Source organism: Patella vulgata, chromosome 1, assembly GCF_932274485.2.
Source record: "Patella vulgata chromosome 1, xgPatVulg1.2, whole genome shotgun sequence".
Taxonomy (NCBI): domain Eukaryota; kingdom Metazoa; phylum Mollusca; class Gastropoda; family Patellidae; genus Patella; species Patella vulgata.
Genome location: NC_065879.2, coordinates 85,661,005 through 85,681,099, shown reverse-complemented (window position 1 = coordinate 85,681,099; position 20,095 = coordinate 85,661,005). Strand labels below are relative to the sequence as shown.

At 36.8% G+C, this 20,095-nt stretch overlaps 1 protein-coding gene across 1 annotated transcript; it reads right to left on the bottom strand.

The window, feature by feature from the left end:
* Positions 1 to 2,529: 2,529 nt before the first annotated feature.
* Positions 2,530 to 19,868, bottom strand: LOC126808603 (fumarylacetoacetase). The gene is made up of 13 exons (XM_050533429.2): positions 19,709 to 19,868; positions 18,660 to 18,770; positions 17,628 to 17,749; positions 17,071 to 17,120; positions 15,688 to 15,778; positions 14,556 to 14,653; positions 13,157 to 13,309; positions 11,341 to 11,471; positions 10,277 to 10,352; positions 8,841 to 8,887; positions 8,433 to 8,534; positions 7,806 to 7,923; positions 2,530 to 6,524 (listed from the first exon to the last, which is right to left on the bottom strand). Exons 1-13 carry the CDS (start codon positions 19,787 to 19,789, stop codon positions 6,445 to 6,447), a joined length of 1,260 nt encoding a protein of 419 aa, XP_050389386.1. The 5' UTR covers positions 19,790 to 19,868; the 3' UTR covers positions 2,530 to 6,444.
* Between the last annotated feature and the right edge of the window lie 227 nt (positions 19,869 to 20,095).

Genomic DNA, 20,095 nt, shown 5'->3' with positions numbered 1-20,095 from the left:
CCGAACGACTATACGTTGTCCCTTGCAAGGCTATCCGTCCTACACCACTGCCATGACAAGGAGGAACCACGCAGGAAAATTCCGATGAACTTTCTCGGCCAACGCAGGGATTGAGATTAATGAACCAATATTCTACTCATTGAGCTACCGTGGCCTATGAAATAACTCAAATTGCTAATCGTTTGGTCGACCTGGGTTGACCTTCAATCTAGAGGAATTTGTTTGAAGTCTCGTGTTAACATCACGTAACTTATTAAAGGGGTATCACGTGTGGTTTAATGGTCGAGAGCGAGACATTAAGTAATGTATTGAAACAACAAGAGGGACGTAGTCACGAGCTGTTGTTTCAACGTCACCCGGGTCCAATATTTTAACTAGTTACACTTGGCACATTACCCATACCATTATTTAAAATAATGATACGCCAACATCAAAGGATGACGTCATATCTGTATTTTAATTGAGATTATAAATCTCGCTATAATAGTCACAACAGATAAATTGCTCCACTCTGAATCGAGATATTAGCTTTTGAATTTTAGGCTAGCCTCGATCATCATTACTAAAGCCAGTACAAAAAAACAGTCCCGATTATCCACTTTTACTTTTAATTATTTTTCAAAAAATGTATTCTAATCCGCTAAATATCACAGGCTGGCGATGACATCGAGAGCTGATTGTAGTCTGGATAAGTTAATTTATGTCTAATTAATAATTTATATAAAATTAAATCCCGTTTCTCTCTGCACCCCCACCCTCTTTTTTTTTTAAAATGTAAAAAAAAACAAATACAAACCAAATCACTGGAAAATTTAACATCCGTTTTAATTGACTCGATATATGTTTGTGTAGAGTACTGGACAAGTTAACTTTCGTTAATTTGTAATTTTAATATTATCACAGCGGATTTTAAAAGTGTACACATTGGCGTGCAGGTAAATGAAATGGAATGAAATGGGGTTTAACGTCCTACTGTTCTGCTCCTAAACTGGGCTAATGAAGACGGGCATACACAATACAGTGTGCTATGAGTGAAATTTCGCCCGGACAGCGGCACTTCGGCCTGCTCTTATATCGAATTCCAATTGTCAAGGGATCTTTTACGTGCACGCCCATGTTTACACGGAATCTCGTTTTTTTTGTACCATCCGAACAACTAGACAGCTGTCCTTGTCAGGCCCTCCGTCCTGCATCACTGACAAGGGGGAACCATGCCGGAAAGTCTGGATGAACTTTCTCGGCCAATGCAGGGATCAAAGACCCGACCTCCAGGCTAGCGAGCCAGCGTCTTACCCACTTAGCCACCGAGACCCCCCGCAGGTAAAAGAACCCTTCACAGTTGGAATTCGAAATAAGAGTAGACAGTAGCCACTGTCTGGGCAAAATTTCCCTTATAGCACACTGTATCGTTAAGTACGTCGTTAAACACCGTCTCATTCATTCTTATTTCTACCAACATAGCCCTGGAGAACAAATTAAAAACGTCCAACTTCGGCCGTATTATGAATATAATGTTCTACACGTTCTTGTTAAGTTCTTGTAATACTCTCAACTTCGTGGGTTTTCTCCGGTTTCCTCCCACTGCTAAAGACCCCTACGCTCAAGCGAATTATTGAAATAAAATTGAACCATGTTAGACCCGAAATGACCTGGTTTGTGTCGAGTTGACGTTAAACCCCATTTCTCTCTGTTTAATAATACGAGACCATGGTCGTCACCTTATCAAGGGGAGGTAATCCAGTAGGATAAGGATTCAGACCAGTAATTCGTTCCCGTTTGACGTCAATGTTATTTCCATGCCCCTCTAGCATTTGAATCACAACCACAAACAGCCGAACAGGTCACAAACATCTGATAAAAATATTAAAGGGGGTGGACCATCTCTGCTGTGATGTAATTTTCATAATTCCCTCCAGATTCTTCTTGTACCAAATCATGAATATTCACCCAAACATGTCAGAAAAGTTAAATTCAAACATTCCTCTTCGATTCTAGAGAAAAAATTCAACAAAACACACCATGCAAAAAGGGGAAGGGAGGGGCGGATTACTTGTCTAAATCTGCCTCTCCAGTAGCCTTTGGGAAACACGGTGGCTCTAACAGTAGGAGGTTGGCTGGCTAACTTGTAGGTCGCTTTTGATCCCTATGTGGGCCAAGAAAGTTCAAGATTTTCCGGCGTGATTCCACCCTTGTCAGTGGTGTAGGACGGAGGACAAAGCAAGGGCCAACGCATATTCATTTGGATGGGACGAAAAACTGCGGTTCCATGTATACATTGGTGTGCACGTAAAAGAACCCTTGACAATTGTAATTCGATGTAAGAATAGGCCGTAGCGCCACTGTCCGAGCAAAATTTCTCCCTCATAGCACAATGTATGGTGTAAGCCTGTCTTCATTAGCCCAGTCGGAGAAGAACAGTGGGACGTGAAACCCCATTTCATTTCATTTCCAGAAGCCTTGTTGTGGGTGTAGTTAATGCATAATGAAAATCCCCACATCTGATCACAAAAAAAAAAACAAACACTGATATCTTTTACAAATATATTATTTACTGAGTATAATGTTCGTTGCACCAATTCCATTTCTAGCTTACTATAAATACAACAAATTATTGTCTTACTTGTGACAAAAAAGTGTTAATGTATAGTTGACATTTATATATATTTAAAGCGGGCTATATATTTATTCATATTAACTAAGCTCACCCATTACCTAACAAAAACAACATCCTTTAACAAACACCACAATTAAAATAAAGATGCATATGTAAGATTTATGTAAGCCAAAATAAAGACCTGCAGATATAGATAGCTCTTACATAATGCATCTTCAAAACTATCAGAAATATACCACAATTAAAGATGCATTATGTATGTAAGATTTAGATAAAAGAGTTGGTTAGATTTAGCTCTTAAATAATGCATTTTTAAACTAACAGAAACACCTCCCAAGAAATTAAATATGCATTATGTAAGATTTATTGAAGCCAAAATAAAAACGTGCAATATGCAGATTTAGTTCTTACATAATGCATCTTTAAACTAACAGAAATACACCACAATTAAATTAATATCAAAGTATACATCTTTTCTAGAATTAAAGGTTTGAAAGAGTCATTCACCTTGAATTCTCCAGTTTTATTCACTGAAATACACCTGGGAATGCCCCTTTAATAAGTAATATTATAACTTGTGAAATACCAGAGTCATTCGGCCTGAAATTATCACTTTAATACACCAGGGAATGTCCTTTTAACAGGTTGTATAATAAATCTGGTGATAAAATCAATACAGGTAATAACATTGTACTGGTGTAAATCATTGTACAGGTGTAAATCATTATACATGTATACTGTATTATTTATAGCAGATTCTGTTCAGGTGTTAAAACTCTGCCCACATTAAATGGCAAATAATCAGAAACATTGATATCGAAAAACGCAACAAAAATTTGAAATATAATACCAGAGATTCTTATTCCATTGTTTTATCTGTAATTTAATTACTCATTCTTTATAAAGCAATCAGATTAAAATACAGATCTATATTTCGTTTTTTTATACACTACATGAAGATATGACCAGTTGTACTGGGAGGTTGCATCAGGGGTCATACGAGCGGCTTTTGACCCTTTGAAGTCAGACATTGATTAATCAATCAGTGTTAACGTTTCTAGGGGTTTACCCACAGTTCTGTGCATGCAGAGCATGTCAAGAACTTGCCGCAACAGACCCTTTCAATGGCTAATTCCTGACATCAACTAGAACGCTTGTTATTTAACAACTTTTCCAGATCCTAGTGTAGTAAAGAGAAGTAAAACGAAAATTAAACCAAATTAGATCTGTGTTTTAATCAGATTGAAATATTGGTACACCAATATCATTGGATAACGTCATTTTTAAATGTACATCTATATATGTTTCCAAGATCTGACAAAGTGCACTTAATAAATTAAGACAGTGTACTTCAAATTGTGAAAATAAAATCTGACAAAGATGAAAATCAGGTTTATCAAATCATAAAAAAATTAATTGTAAAAAAAAATAAACCCGAGTGAAATAAAATACTGATAAGTATATATTTAAGTCCTGTACCTATATAACACACCACATTAATTAATATAAGTATATATTTACCTGTACCAATATATATAACACACCAATTTAATTAATATAAAATATAATATATATATATATATATAAGGCCACAGTTAGATAATACTGACAATATGGTTAAAGTACAGATCTATATTTCGTTTCATTTTTTATACTTTCGATGGCCTACACTACACGAGGATCTGACCGATTGTAGTGGAAGATCGCGTCAGAGATCATTCGAGCGGCTTTTGACCCTATGACGTCAGACATTTGGTTAATCAATCAGCATTGACATTTCTAGTGGGTTACCCACAGTTCCATGCATCTCATGCCAAAAATTCACCGTAATAGACTGTTTCATTGGCTAATCTCTCACATCATCCAGAACACAGGCTATATAACAACTCTTCTAGATCCTAGTGTAGTAAACACAAGTAAAACGAAATTTTGAACTATAAAAAACGAAATGAAATAGGATCTGTGTTTTAATCAGATTGAAAATACTGACTAGGATATTTTATAATATTTATCTTTTAGTGTGATTTAATGGTCGAGACATTAAGTTATATATTGATACTACACGAGGACATTAGTCCGAGTGTTGATTCAATATATTACAAAAATGTCTTGCCTGGGACCAATAAACAACCTAAAATACAGACACTATATCTCACACATGCATAATTTGTATAAAATCGTCATATAGTATAATATAATGTATGTTTGGCACGTTGTTACCTGTACCCTTATTTGAATTAAAGTTACGCAATGAATATAGGAGTACATCATATTAGTATTTTAGTGAGAGAGAGATCGGGTTTAAGTCCACTCGACACAAACTAGGTCATTTTGGGACTATAAATGGTTCAATTTTATTTCAATAATTTGCTTGTGCGTAGAGGTTTTTAGCAATGGGAGGAAACCGCAGAAAACCATCAAGGTTGGACAGGCAACCATACTCCTTGTCACGTACAACTGGGGAATCTTTAAGTTAGCACTATTTTAAAAATCAATATATTGTAATCCTCAATATGAAATCGGTGTACTGATATATTTTCAATTTTCTATATCCATTAACAATATCATGAATTAATTACTTACACATCCATATAGAATTTAACACCCTTACTGGCTGACCTAGATTACAAATATAACCAAGTTCTAATTTACTAAAGTTCGGGCAAAATGAAATATTATAATAGATCATACTAACGAATTGACCTATATTGAGTACAGAAAAAAAATATATAATTAATTTGCTTGAGTTGGGGCCATTATAAAATCAATATATTACAATATATGATTCTCTGTAGACTGTATTGATATTATCACTCTACTTTCATTTTATTCACAGAATTTAACCCAGAGTGAGATTGGCCTAAATATTCGACAGAAAAAATATCTAATTATGCATTATGCAAGAGCTAAATCTGTCTATTGTAGGTCTTCCTTTATTTAGGCCTGAAATGTTATATAAACTATTAATTAGACATTCATTAACATGAAAAGACCATAATCATCCCTTGATGCCATCTTATGTGTCGGATTTTCACTGGATTTGAATCTGATTTGTTGTGCAACCCTCAATGACAATTTAATTAGACATTCATTAACATGAAAAGACTAATCAACTCTCCATGCCATCTGATGTGTCTGATTTTAAGTGGATTTGAATCCGATTTGATACATCATTGATGATTTATACCAAAAATGGATAATCGAGACTATGTTTTTTTATCATACGACTTTAGTAATGATGATCGAGACTATGTCTAAAATTCAAACGCTAATATCTCGGTTCAGAGTGGAGCAATTTGACTGAAATTGTCAGCATATCCCCTTTTACATTATCTAGTTTTTAACTATTATAGTGAGAACTGCCAGCTCTTTATCTATTCCCCCATAATGTATCTTTAAGATAAACCAGATTCTAGTTAAGAACACAAACGGATTGCTCACATTGAAACACAAAACATTCCTCCATGACCTTCATTAATTATTCATATTTAAAATACAGATGTGACGTCACCCTTTGATGTTGGCGTACCATTATTTCAAATAATCGTACGGGCAAATTGCCAATCGTACATTATTTATACTAGTGAAATATTGGACTCGTGTGACGTATTTCACTATTTTAAGTCGTTTAATGGTCTCGAGCTTCAGACATTGCGTAATATATTGTAAAAACACTCGGACCTATGTCCCTATTGTTGCTACAATATATAACTTAATGTCTCGCTCTCGACCATTTAACAATATATATCATACATAATTTCATTCTTATAGCTGCCATGAAATATTTTCATCAAGCAAGAAATAGCCATCTGTGTAATAACTGTATCAATTTATGAGATAGGATGAGCAGGTAAAATCTTCCCTGTACAGGATCCAAATCCTACTTTATATCCTTCTCCTTGACAATATCCTGAAATTATAAACAGGTGATAATAAAATACTGAGAGAGAGAAATTGGAGAAAGAGTTTGGGAGAGAGAGAAAGGGGAAGAGAAAGTGAGAGAGAGAGAGAGAAGGAGAAAGATAGGTGAGAGGTGTGTGGGTGGGGAGAGTGAGTGGGGGGAGGAGGATTTAACCACTCCATACAATCTCCAGAGAGAGAGAGAGAGAGAGAGAGAGAGAGGGAGGTTAACATCCACTCCAGACACAAACTAAGTAATATCAGGAAAAAACATGGTATTATGTTATTTCAATAATTCACTTGCGTGTGGGGATCTTTAGCAGTGGGAGGAAACCAGGGGACAGTCACAAACCCACAAGGTTGGACAGGCGACCCTACTACTTGTCATGTACAATCAAAACTATGCAACTTGTTTCAAAGACAGACCATGTGATCTAACGAACACATATTATACCAATAGTCTGGAGGCTCATCAAATGGGCACAAAACCAGACCCAACCTTTCTATAGTCAAATTTTGCGTAGAATACAATGCCGATTGGTAATCAGAGCGCTGTTGGGGCGTTTTCGAGATATTCGGGGTCAAAGGTCAAATGAGGTCATTTGCACTGAAAGTGAATGTGCAGTCATTCTTATATCATGAAAATGATCGACAGTAATCACACTTTCAATACCACTCGGCATCGTATTCTACGCAAAATTTTACTATAGAAAAGTTGGGTCTGGTTTTGTGCCCATTTGATGCCCCCCTCACCCGCACACACAGAGCATACTGTCTACAAACCCCCTTCATTGAGAAGGAACTTTGGTGACCGAATAGTTTAAAGGGATATTCCACAACTTGGGTGGGGGAGGGGGGCTACATAGGTTAAAAAGGGCCCATGTAAAAAGTCGGCCAAGTAAAATTCATTATGAACTTGCCAGTATGATGACAATAAATTTTATGACATGGGATGATGTATGTGTTTAATCATTAATCAAAATGGCTCTTGAGCTAGATCACCCAAGAGAGAGAGAGAGAGAGAGAGAGAGAGAGAGAGAGAGAGAGTTTAACTCCACTGGACACAAACTAGGTTATTTTGGGACTAACACATGGGAATCGAAACCATGTCAGTTGACTCACTGACGGATCTTATGATACAGCCCGCATGCGCGAACCATTTGGCCATCCAACCCCCCCCCCACCCATGTAAGGGTTCTTCACAGATTTGATGTCACATGATTCCAGTTACACATTACAATGTCACATGATTCCAGTCGCACATTTCAATTTATGAAATACCAAATCTCACCTGTTAGAATTACTTCATCACCATCTTGAAGGAATTTCCTCGTAACACCATTACCCAAATCTATAGGTTTCGTACCTTTCCAACACAGCTCTAATAAACTACCGAATTCATTCTCCTTCTAAAAAATACAAGATGAAATAAAATAAAATGAGTGGCACTACAGTCTACTCTTATTTGACTTCCAGGGAGGTCTATCTTACGTGCACACCAATGTGTGTACACAGGACTTCAGTTTAACGTCAAATCCTAACGACAACATGAAATGAAATGGTGTTTAAAGTCCTACTATTCTGCTCTGACTGGGCTAATGAATTTAAAGAATTTGTGGGAAAAGGGAGGTAATCAAGCTCTAGCTGTATGCTAGAGAACAGGCTTGTAATTGTATCTAGAGGGAAATACGGTTTAACACCTACTCAAAACAAACTAGGTTACTTCCGGGACGTAACATATGGTACACTTAGGGGGTCTTTAGCAGTAGACAGGTGACTTTAATTCTTGCCATACACAAGTGTGGGATTAAAAACATGTAACTAGACTCCCTGACAGACCATATGATCTACAGCGCATGCCTTAGACCACTCGCCCCCCCCCCCCATTGTTTATATAAGTATAATAAGTTTATCTTACCTCCCCACTGATAGTACCAGAAGCCATGAGATCACCTGGATTTATATTACAACCTGTTACTGTATGATGGGCTAACTGTTGTTTCATTGTCCAATACATATACTACAATATAAAATAAATACAAAATCAATAAATAAATAAATAAATAAATTAAATAAAAAATCAAATAAAAAATTAAATAAAAAATTAAATAAAAAATTAAATTAAATACAAAATGAAATTAAATAAAAAATAAAATGAAATTAAATAAAAAATAAAATTAAATTAAATAAAAATGAAATGAAATGAAATGAAATGAAATGAAATGAAAAAAAAAAAAAAAAAAAAAAAAAAAAAATGAAAAAAAAAAAAAAATAAAATGAAATAAATAAATGAATGAATGAATAAACTGTGTAAGAAATAACTTACTTTAAAGTTACTTCTAGATACTGTTACTGGTTCTTTTAGATCATGACCTGAAAAATATTACAATAATCATTAGTTATTGTTTGTGTACATAACAATAATCATTACTTATTGTTAATGTATATTACAATATTCATTACTTATTGTTAGTGTATATTACAATTATCATTAGTTATTTTTTCCCCCATGTATAACAATAATCATTACTGATTTTTAATGTATAACAATAATCATTACTTTTGTTGTCAGGATGTTGAACAGCTTTTACATGAATACACCATGAGTGTGCTATGGGAGAAATTCTGCATTGACAATGGCACTACAGCCTAATCTTAAATCAACTTCCAACTATTAAGACTTCTTTTACATGCATGCCAATGTGTACAAGGGACATCGGTTTCTTGGCAAGGAGGGGGTTGGGTGACCGAATAAGGTCCGTCATTGAGTCAACTGGCATGGTTTCGATTCCCTGCTTGTAAGTGACAAGAAGTAGGTTCGCATGTCCAACCTCATGGGTTTTCTCAGGGGTCTTCGGTTTCCTCCCACTGGCAAAGACCCCTATGCGCAAGCAAATTATTGAAATAATATTGAACCATGTTAGTTCCGAAATGAAATAGTTTGTGTCAAGTGGCGTTAAACCCCATTTCTCACTCTCTCGGCAAGGCCCTATTTCTTTCACCATGGACAAGGGGGGAACTTACTTGACCAGAACCGGGATCAAACCCTAGCTTGACCTACCAGTAAGTGAGCCAGTGCCTTACACACTGAGCCACAGTGGCTCTAAGCGCCAAAGAACACATATTTAATACTTGCACCAAGGAAACTTTCTCGACCATGACCGGGATCAAACCCTTAAAGGGACTATCCTGATTTGAACAGAGTCTCAGAAATAAAAGTCTGAGTACGTATGAAATTTAAACGCCAAAATATAGAGGAATGATGTATTTACCTGGTCTCAAAATTTTAGATCAAAATACTGAGTCGTTTGGACGTGAACATCAAAACTGCTTATCCAGGCACGTAACCCTTTTAAGATTTCGGGTCATTTGTTTTGATGGGTGACCTGATAATCGATTCCCGTTCCTTTTGAGGTTTATACAGTGAATGACCCATGTGCTATACTTGATAACGAAAGGTATATTTCACCGACACATTATTTTTATAAAGTAAAAGTCTGGTTTTATCCAGACACCGCATAATACAGCTTGGGACACCGGTCTCCATTTCCAGATGGAGACTGACAGGTTTAAGTTGTTTGAAAACGTATCACATACTTTGAGTTAGTTGCTCGGACCTAGTGTAGAGGATTTTACGGGATTTTAACACAAAATTAAGCAGTTTTATTCTCCAAAATATTACCGGTATTGGCCCTATAACCTACTAATTAGTGAGCCAGTGTCTTACACACTACGCCAAACGAACACATATTGAATACTTACATTGTAGAGCAATATCCAATTTAATATCAAAACTATACTGATCATCATGTCGTAAATAAGGCAATGGTGTTGGTTCCTGTCAAATTAAAATAACATTATAGACAATCTCATGTAGGCTAAGTCTTTTAATAAATTTAATATCCAGTTCCATTTCCACCCCATCCAGGGGCATGTCATCTTCAATAGAAGGCTTGATCTCGCTTTAACTACGTACATCTTATCAAGGCCTTCACATAATACCCTGCATATTTCGGCAATAACTTCATGATCGTCGTGATTACCAAGTCTCGCGCTTTCAGGCTAAAATGTCTACATGTGATAATCGAGATGCAATGTTAAAGGTTCGTTCAATGCGTGAGGAACAAGATCCCATCCAGGCCCCCCAAAAAACAATATTTAAATGTGTGTGCTGGGGAGGGGGTTGGTGGTAGTCCCTCCCAGTGCCACTGAGTAATATTGGGCTGTGTGGAACATGCTAGAGTCGATTTGTAGCATATCCGACCCATGGTATATGTTTGACACTGGTTGAGCATAATGATTATAATGTTGAAAACTGCATTAAAATCGCATGATTTTTTGCCATTTCCGAGAAGCACAAAATCTCAAAACCATGATGTAAAGCGCTTCATTGCATCACTCTCTTAGCCCCAGACTCCACCCTACTTATATATTTAAAATGATCAACAACTGATATTTTTTGGAAAAATTAGATATCAAATAAAATCAATTTATTGATGTTATTATAAATAAAACTATTACCAATTCAGAGATTTTCATTTAAAGAACCAGCGGTTAAACATATATTCCAAGTTTCATCTAAATCGGATAAAAATTGTGACCTCTAGAGTGTCCACGAGCCAAATCAGGGGCCATAATCCATGAAGTTTTAATCGATACTTGCCAAGGTCTTTGAAGATAAACCTATATTGCAAGTTTCCTCAAAATTGTGACCTTTAGAGTGTCCACAAACAAACTGTGGACGGACGGATGGACAGGGGCGACGACAATATACGCCACATGAAAATGTGGACGTATAAAAACAAATGTGATGTGTAAAAACAAACCTGTTTTGCATTTGGTACTTTAAATGGTGCCAGTGCATCCATAGTAACCACCCATGGTGATATACTGGTTCCTAAATTTTTACCTAAAAATGGTCCCAAGGGAACATATTCCCATTTCTGTATATCCCGAGCTGAAACCAATCAAAAATGGAAGTAATTTTTTAAAAAAAGAAGAAATGAATGGGATGAAATGGGGTTTCATGTCTTAAAGGACTGTTGTATTTATTTCAATGACTTACGTTTCTGGACCACTCTTGCAAAAGAAGAATGGCGGCCCATTTAACTATGGTGGACATTGTACGGGATGGATACAATATGCCAGATTATACAGCATTACAGAATTCTCAATTGCCTCAATACTGGAAGTATTATTGTACATTCGAATACCGGAAGTATTGTTATAATGCACCCTCGAAAAACCAGAATTTAAAATATGATAATGCATTCTGTATATTCTATACGATCACACATTATTATATTATAATGATAGTGATTCTTCGTCGCTGCAATTTTTATATAATGTTGCTGTTTTTGACTTGAGAAACTCAAATCAAATACCAAGCGCTCTCTTACAAGAGATTATAAAATTATCAAGGTAATCAACAAAGGTCAACACATGTTTTATGCCCATAGATAATTGATTGGTGATTGCTTATCGGTTAACACCCACTGATTGAAGGCTTGATTATCCAATGTTAATTCAACGCAAATCGTGTGACCGGGCCGCTGACTGATGTCGTAATTCATAATATTCAGAATACTCATAACTTTCTTGGTTGAAGTAATAAGGAAAGAAATGAAATGAAATCAAATGGGGTTTAACGTCCTGTTTTGCTCCTAAACTGGGCTAATGAAGACGGGCATATGCCATACAGTGTGCTATGAGGGAAATTTTGCCCGGGCAGCGGCGCTACGGCCTACTCATTGAATTCCAACTGCCAAGGGATCTTTTACGTGCACGCCAATTTGTACACAGGACCTTGGTTTTTCTTCCCATTCGAACCACTAGACAGCTCTCCTTGTCAGGCCCTCCGTCCTGCATCACTGACAAGGGGAAAATCTGGATGAAATTTCTTGGCCAATGCAGGGATCGAACACCCGACCTCCGGGTTAGCGAGCCAGCGTCTTACCCACTTAGCCACGTGATCCCCAATAAGGAAATAATTTGTGACGTGAAAATGATGACGGATTTCACAGAATGCTGTAGTATTCAGATGTCGGAAGTCCATACCTCAAGTATAATCTGAAGTATGCAATTTAAATTTTGCCGCCAAATATTTTTTATGACAATCATTAAAGGAACAACGCCGTCTTTTATTAGCTCAGAAAGTTCAGAAAAGGATGTTAAACCCCATTTCATTTCACTTCACTTCACTTTAATTAAAGGTATTAAACCTCAGTCCAATACAATATTTAATTTGAGGAAGTCATGTCATTTCAGAAAACAAATCAATTCACGATATTATCTTAGGGACTGACATTTTGATTTTAGTGTCTAGTAAAACTATAGTTTGCTTTACCACCCCATTTTGATTTAGTTTAATTAAAGTTCGTCTTAACACTCCAATTAACAATATTATTTTAGGGACTACAAATTTGATTTAGTTAAATTAAAGTTCGCCTTACCACTCCAATTCACGATATTATTTTAGGGACTACAAATTTGATTTAGTAAAAGTAAAGTTCGTCTTACCACTCCAATTAACGATGATATTATTTTAGGGACTGCCAGTTTGATTTAGTATCTAGTTAAATTAAAGTTCGCCTTACCACCCCATTTTGATATAGGATCTAGTTAGAGTAAAGTTCGTCTTACCACTCCAATCGTTCATTAACACCATTCCAAAAATATGATTTTCTGCGTCTGCAATTGGAACTGGGTTTCCTAATTTGGTGGCTGGTCCTGTTAAAAATGCCATTTCTAATTCTATATCCATTAATTTACATGGTCCAAATACTGGAGGCTTGGCTGAAAAACAAAAACCAAATAATGAGTTTTAATCTATTGTCAATTTGATTAAAATACAGATCTATATTTCGTTTTGTTTTTTTATACTTTCGATGGCCTACACTATATGAAGATCTGACCGGTTGTCATTGAAGGTCGTGTCAGAGGTCATACCAGCGGCATTTTACCCTACGATGTCAGACATTTGATTAACTAATCAGCTTTGATGTTTCTATGGGTTACCCATAGTTCCGTGCATCTCACACCAAAAACTTGGTGTAACAGACCGTTTCATTGGCTAATCCCTCACATCAACCAGAATGCGGGTTATATAACAACTCTTCCAGATCCTAACGTAGTAAAGACAAGTAAAATGAAATTTTGAACTATAAAAAAAGAAACGAAATAGAATCTGTGAAATCAAATGTGAAAAACAGAGGCTATAATTTGCTGCTTGAATTCTTCAGACAGCAATCTGCAATAACTGTCTGAATGTTTTTCACTGAAAAAAGTTGTCAAAATGAAATGGGGTTTAATGTCCTTTTGTTCTGCTCCTACTGGGCTAATGAAGACAGGCTCACAGTGTGCTATGAGGGAAATTTTGCCCGGGCAGCAGCACTATGGCCTACTCTTAAATCGAATTCCATCTGCCAGAGATCTTTTGTGTGCACGCTAAGGTATACACAGGACTTTGGTTTTCCGTGCCATCCAAACGACTCGACAACTGTTCTCGTCAAGCCCTCCGTCCTGCACGACAGACAAGGGGGAAACGTCGGAAAATAAAAGAATTTGTAGTCTATCTTCTGAATCTATAAATTGGCCACTATCTTTTTTTTTAGAAGAGATTCTTCAAGATTTCAGATGTTTAAATCGGCGAAAATTATCGTCAAAATATTTTCTGAGATTCTCAGTAACTTAGTGCTAATTATTAATTTTACAGATTGTATCTCCTACTTCTTATCCAACGCATGTGTTGTTATCTTCTTTAAGCACAATTTTGATCTGGTAATCAATAAAGACTAATAAATCAAAGATCAAAATCTCTGTTTTCTGTCCCATCTGAATGACTAGACACTGTTTGTTGTCAGGCCCTTCGAAATACACTACTAATAAGGGAAAACCATGTCTAAACATCCTGATGAATTTTTTTGGCTAACATTGGGGAGTGAACCCAAAGACCTCCTGCTTAGCGAGCCAACGTCTTACTCACTGTGTCACTATGCCCCCCAATAAAGGAAAGATGAAGGATCAATTAAGGCCTACTTACTCTCATCTGGACGTGTTTGACCATTAGGTCGTCTGATATCTGTACCAGATACAACAACAGATGAAGCTCTACCATGATATCCTACTGGTAAATGTGTCCTGAAAATTTAAAGATACAGAATATCAACCAATTGATCACAATAACAATCTAAAAGGATCCTTTACAAGGCGGAGTCATTTCGGGGACTAACATATGGTTCAATTTTATTTTAATAATTCATTTGCGCGTAGGATCTTTAGCAGTGGGAGGAAACCAGAGGACCGGGAGAAAAACCACTAGGTTGGACAGGCGACCCTACTCCTTGTCATGTACAACCGGGGAATAGAAACCACACCAGTCGACTCAATGACAGACCTTATGATACAACGCGCCTGCGCTAACCAGTTATCCACCCCCCTCCCCTTTTAAAAAGATGGGTTTAACCGCCACTTGACACAAACCAGGCCATTTTGGGACTAACATATGGTCCAATTTTATTTCAATAATTCACTTGCGCGTAGGGGTCTTTAGCAGTGGGAGGAAACCGGAAAGCCCGGAGAAAACCCACAAGGTTGGACAGGCCAACATCTTATCAAGCCCTTCAAGTAACACCCTGAATATTTCGGCACTAATTTCGATTGGGTACTGACCCAGCTTGAGAGCCTATCAGATACCTCGATCATTGCGAATACGAAGTCTCGTGCTTTCCGGGTAAACTGTTTACAAGCGATAATCGAGTTGCAAAGTTTAAGGTTCGTTCAATGTCAAGGTTTCTGTGGAGGTTGCCACGTTTGATTTGAAAGTGATTGTGTCAGAACCTCTGATTGGACAACGCTATTGTTCATGTGTCTGCAGTAAAGGGAGATAACGTAGCTATAAGTTTGGGAATTGTAAAGCGATCTAGCAACGTCATGACGTTGTCAAACTTGCAGTCGTTGCTTGCGGAACATGGCAGTTTGTGTGAACTGTAAGGGAAGACAACTCTGATTTTGGGGAATGAATTCAGACTAGTAATCCTCTCCCCCATGACTGTTAAATTCGTGCTACTCCCTGGCCTATAACATTTTAATCTTTCTTCAGGTGTTCACGTGGGTAAAATAAATTCTGAATAACAGCCCACAAAGAATGCTTAATGAATTTTCCATTTTCTTACCAGTTTGGCATCAAAGCATTTTCTGGACCCCGGAACATGACACCAACATTGTAAGCATGGTTCTTAGAGGAATAAAAGTCTGTGTAGTCACCTGAAAATATAGAATTACAGTCATCAGTACTTATTGACCAAAAAATTGGTCCCCAAAGTAGGGCTGGCGGAAATAATCGATAATTGCCGATAATCGTTGGTAAGTGTTTTGAAAATCGATTATCGATACAGTTTTCAGTTCTTTCGTCTTCTCTGTTTCTAAGTCAAACACGTACTTTCCCTTCATAAAATTTATTATTTTATTAAGAAATTTGCGAAGAAATGTCTGAAGGGAGATTTTTAATTTCCCCAGTGCGAAGAAATCACTGCAATAAATAAACTGTTACGGTGAACTGAAGAATTCGTTTGATGTGATCAAAGGGAAATAACTACATTTTACTCAGTATTATTTAGGTCATAAGCGACAAAGATATGGCGAGTCCGAGCGGTGGCGGGTTCTGTCTTCCAAACGAAGTGGATTGATCGAGTTTCTTTCTACACCTTGGCTTCGCTATGGAATGCTATTATTTTATTGTCAAATGTCAAATAAATGAAAAAAAAAAATCTACATGTATACAGAATGATATCACAGCATAAACTCGCATATAATTCGTGTACAAATTATGATTCTTTTCAAAAAAATTGTAAGTCAAAATAATTTGCCGATATTATCGATTATCGATCGGCGGATGGTCCGCGATAATCGATACTTGAAACAGGATCAATTGCCAGCCCTACCCCAAAGCACTACACATCTTGTTGTTCTTGGAGGTGACGCTTTCCAATAATGGCTATGCTCGCTCAATTCAATTATGATATACATAAAACTTGGCAGGCTTGTTCCTTGGACAATTGCACATTGAATGATGGACTTCGATTTTTGATATGACATCATAATTATAAAATAACATGGAATGAAGTTTAACGTCCTACTGTTCTGCTCTGACTGGGCTATAATGATGACTGGCATATGCCATACAGTGTTTTATGAGGGAAATTTTGCACGGGCAGCGGCACTATGGCCTACTCTTATATCGAACTGCCAAGGGATCTTATATCGAACTGCCAAGGGATCTTTTACGTGCATGCCTATGTATACACGCCCCCCCCCCCCCCGGTTTTTCATTCCATCCGAACGACTAGAAAGCTGCCGTTGTCAGGCAGTTCGCCCTGCACAACTGACAAGGGGAAACCATGCTGGAAAATCTGCATGAACTTTCTCGGCCAATGCAGGGATCGAACCCCCGACCGCCAGGCTAGCGAACCAGCATCTTACGCACTTTGCTACAGTTTATAAATACCCCATCTTCATTAGCCCAGTCGAAGCAGAAAAGTAAATATACATCAATTTACCTATATTGGCAGGAAGATGCATTGTTGCGTCTGTCTGATTTACAAATGCTCTGAAAAATACACAAAAATAGACAAAGTATAAACTAGGTCATTTGGAGAGAAACAAACTAGGTCATTTTGAGACTAACATATGGTTCAATTTTATTTCTATAATTTGCTTGCATGTAGGGGTCTTTACCAGTGGGAGGAAACCAGAGGACCCGGAGAAAACCCATGAGGTTGGGCAATCGACCCTACTACTTGTCACATACAACCAGGGAATCGAAACGATGCCAGTTGACTCAATGACAGACCTTATGATACAACATACCTGTGCTAACCATTCAGCCATCCACTCCCATTGTATACATTTTAATCTTTATAACCACCAGGAGAACAACATATCTGATAAAAACATTTTAAGGGTTTGACCATCTCGATTTTCTGCTATCTCATGAAAAATTTGATAAAATAGTTATAAAACTGCTATAAAATAAACATGTCCAAATTGCTTCTCAAATCTTTAGAATAGAGCAATAATTTAATCTGTACCCTGAAAAGATCAATTCAAAACTTACTTTTTTCGCAAATCAGCATTATCTCTCAGAGTACTTTCAGATGAAGATAACAGTTTTTGTAGTGTCTGTCTGGCCTCGGTCCAAGCTGGTCTTCCAAGACCCATGAAGTCATTGAGAACAGGCTGAACGATAATAGAAATAAGTTTCAATGAGGTGAAGTAATGGTCCACTTGGCTTTATTCATTTAAACTTTTAAGAATGCTATCTTTTCATTAGTCAAGAGCTAAAATTCATACTAGGATTTTAACCTCTAACCAATGAAAAGGCTGCATGTTTAAAGTATCTTAAATATTTTTCTGGATGATAGAGACTATACACATAGCTACATTATTGTACACACGTCCTCTCTCATCCACAGGAGCAAGACGGAAGACGTCAGTGGTGGAACCGCTTCTTCCATACACCAAGAGATATCCCAACCTAATGCATACATTTAAACATACATTATGCAAGAGCTAAACCTGCCTATTGGAGGTCTTTCTTTGGGCCCGAAATGTTATATAAACTATTAATTAGACATTTATTAACATCACATCTTATGCGGCTGATTTTCACTGGATTTGGATCCGATCTGCTGCTCAACGCTCATTGATGATTAAATCCAAAAATGGATGATCGAGGCTAAGCCTAAAATTCAACTGCTAATGTCTTGGTTCAGAGTAGAGCAATTTGATTGAAATTTTAAGCATTTCCCCTTTACATTATCTAGTTTTTATCTATTGTAGTGAGAACCGACAGCTCTTTATCTAATCATCCATAAGGCCGCTTTAATTGTTGGAGAATAAGAATAGGGGTCTTTAGCAGTGGGAGGATATCGGAGGACCCCGAGAAAACCCACAGGGTTGGACATGCGAGCCTACTCGTTGTCACGTACAACCAGGGAATCAAAACCCCGCCAGTTGACTCAATGACAAGACTTTATGATACAGGGTGCACACGCTAACCATTCGGCCATCCAACCCCCCTCTTTTGTTTGAACATAGATACAGATAAATGATGTCCTATAAAGAATGAACAATCTAAAAACAATACCTGTAAAAAGACATTTTGATTTTTGGATAAAATGGGACCATTAAACAGTTGGACTACAGAACTCAAATCTAATATCTGATCTCCAATGGCAACACCAATTCTTCGTTTACTCTGTGAAAAAAAAAAAAAAAAAAAATTAAGTTATCAACCTGAATAGCAACTTAAACATCCTACTTTTCTGGGCTAATGAAAATGGGCATACACTATCAATGAGCTATGGTGGAAATCTTTTCCTGACAGAGGTAAGCTTTATTTCAAATTCAACTGTCAAGGATTCTTTTAAACATACATTATGCAAGAGATAAATCTGCCTATTGCAGGTCATTCTTTAGGCCTGAAATGTTTTCTAAATTATTAATTAGACATAAATTAACTTATCCAGGCCATAATCAACTCTCGATGGCATTGGATTTCTCCGATATTAAATAGATTAGAACAGTTCAGCCATATTAATATTTTGATTTAAACCCCCAATTCATTTTTTGTTTGCATGAGTTTGTTTCCAGTGTACATGCCGGGTCCACTTACTATTAGCATTGGTCTATTTCAGTATTGCTTGCTTTGACTATCAGTTGTGCAGGATGTAGGGCCTGGCAAGGTGTAGGGCCTGGAAAGGAGCAGTAGCTAGGCTACCTAGTTGTTTGGATGGGATGTTAAAGTGAGGTCATGCGATGACCTGTCTGTTGGCATGCATGTAATTTGACTATGAATAAGTATGAAGAGTGGGCTTAAGAGTTTAACGCCACTATCATAGCAATATTTCCCTCATAGCATACTACATGGCATTTATTTATTTATTAGTCTAGTTACAACAGAGAAGTTGGAGGCTAAAATTCCATTTCATGCTTTGACATTCTAGCAGTAATAGGACCAGTTGGGGGCTTGGTCGTTTTCCAGAAATTTGATTGGCCTAGACTGTCTTGAACATATTTATTGACCAATCAAACAATCGATAGCTGTTCTTGACCTGCAAAGCACGTTGCTTTCTTTCTGTAGCACTGCCGAATTTATGAAATATTAAAATAACAGCATAATAAATAGATACATACATTGTCTTTGGTAGAAAATACACCATACGGCAAATTCTGGATTGAGAAATGACATTCGGGTGTAACATTTATGAAGGACATTTTGCTGACCTAGAGAAAAGAGCACTTGTCTATCCACGAGGCTTACCTACAAGTCTTTGTTATCATGACATTTTCTCTTGTTCAAAATACAGAGAACATGTTATGTCTGGAAAAACAAAATTAGAAAGATTTCGAACTTTGACCTATCTAACTAAATTGTTTTCGGACATGTATTTTTAAAGAAAAGAAATGTTCGATAATTTTCAAATATTATGTTCCATAAAGATAGCCGTTTGGAATATATATTGAAAGTAAACTTTGACAAAGTCCAATTATTAAACAAAGGTCTAGAACACACTTTTTTTG

What these genes read in the sequence shown, in the direction of transcription:
- LOC126808603 (XM_050533429.2), bottom strand. Translation starts at nt 19,789, where the DNA reads ATGTCCTTCATAAATGTTACACCCGAATGTCATTTCTCAATCCAGAAT. An exon ending in AATGCTGATTTGCGAAAAAA is followed by an intron (nt 17,121 to 17,627) that starts GTAAGTTTTGAA and finishes TGTATTTTTCAG; the next exon opens with AGCATTTGTAAATCAGACAG. An exon ending in GTTAATGAACGATTGGAGTG is followed by an intron (nt 11,472 to 13,156) that starts GTAAGACGAACT and finishes GATTGGTTTCAG; the next exon opens with CTCGGGATATACAGAAATGG.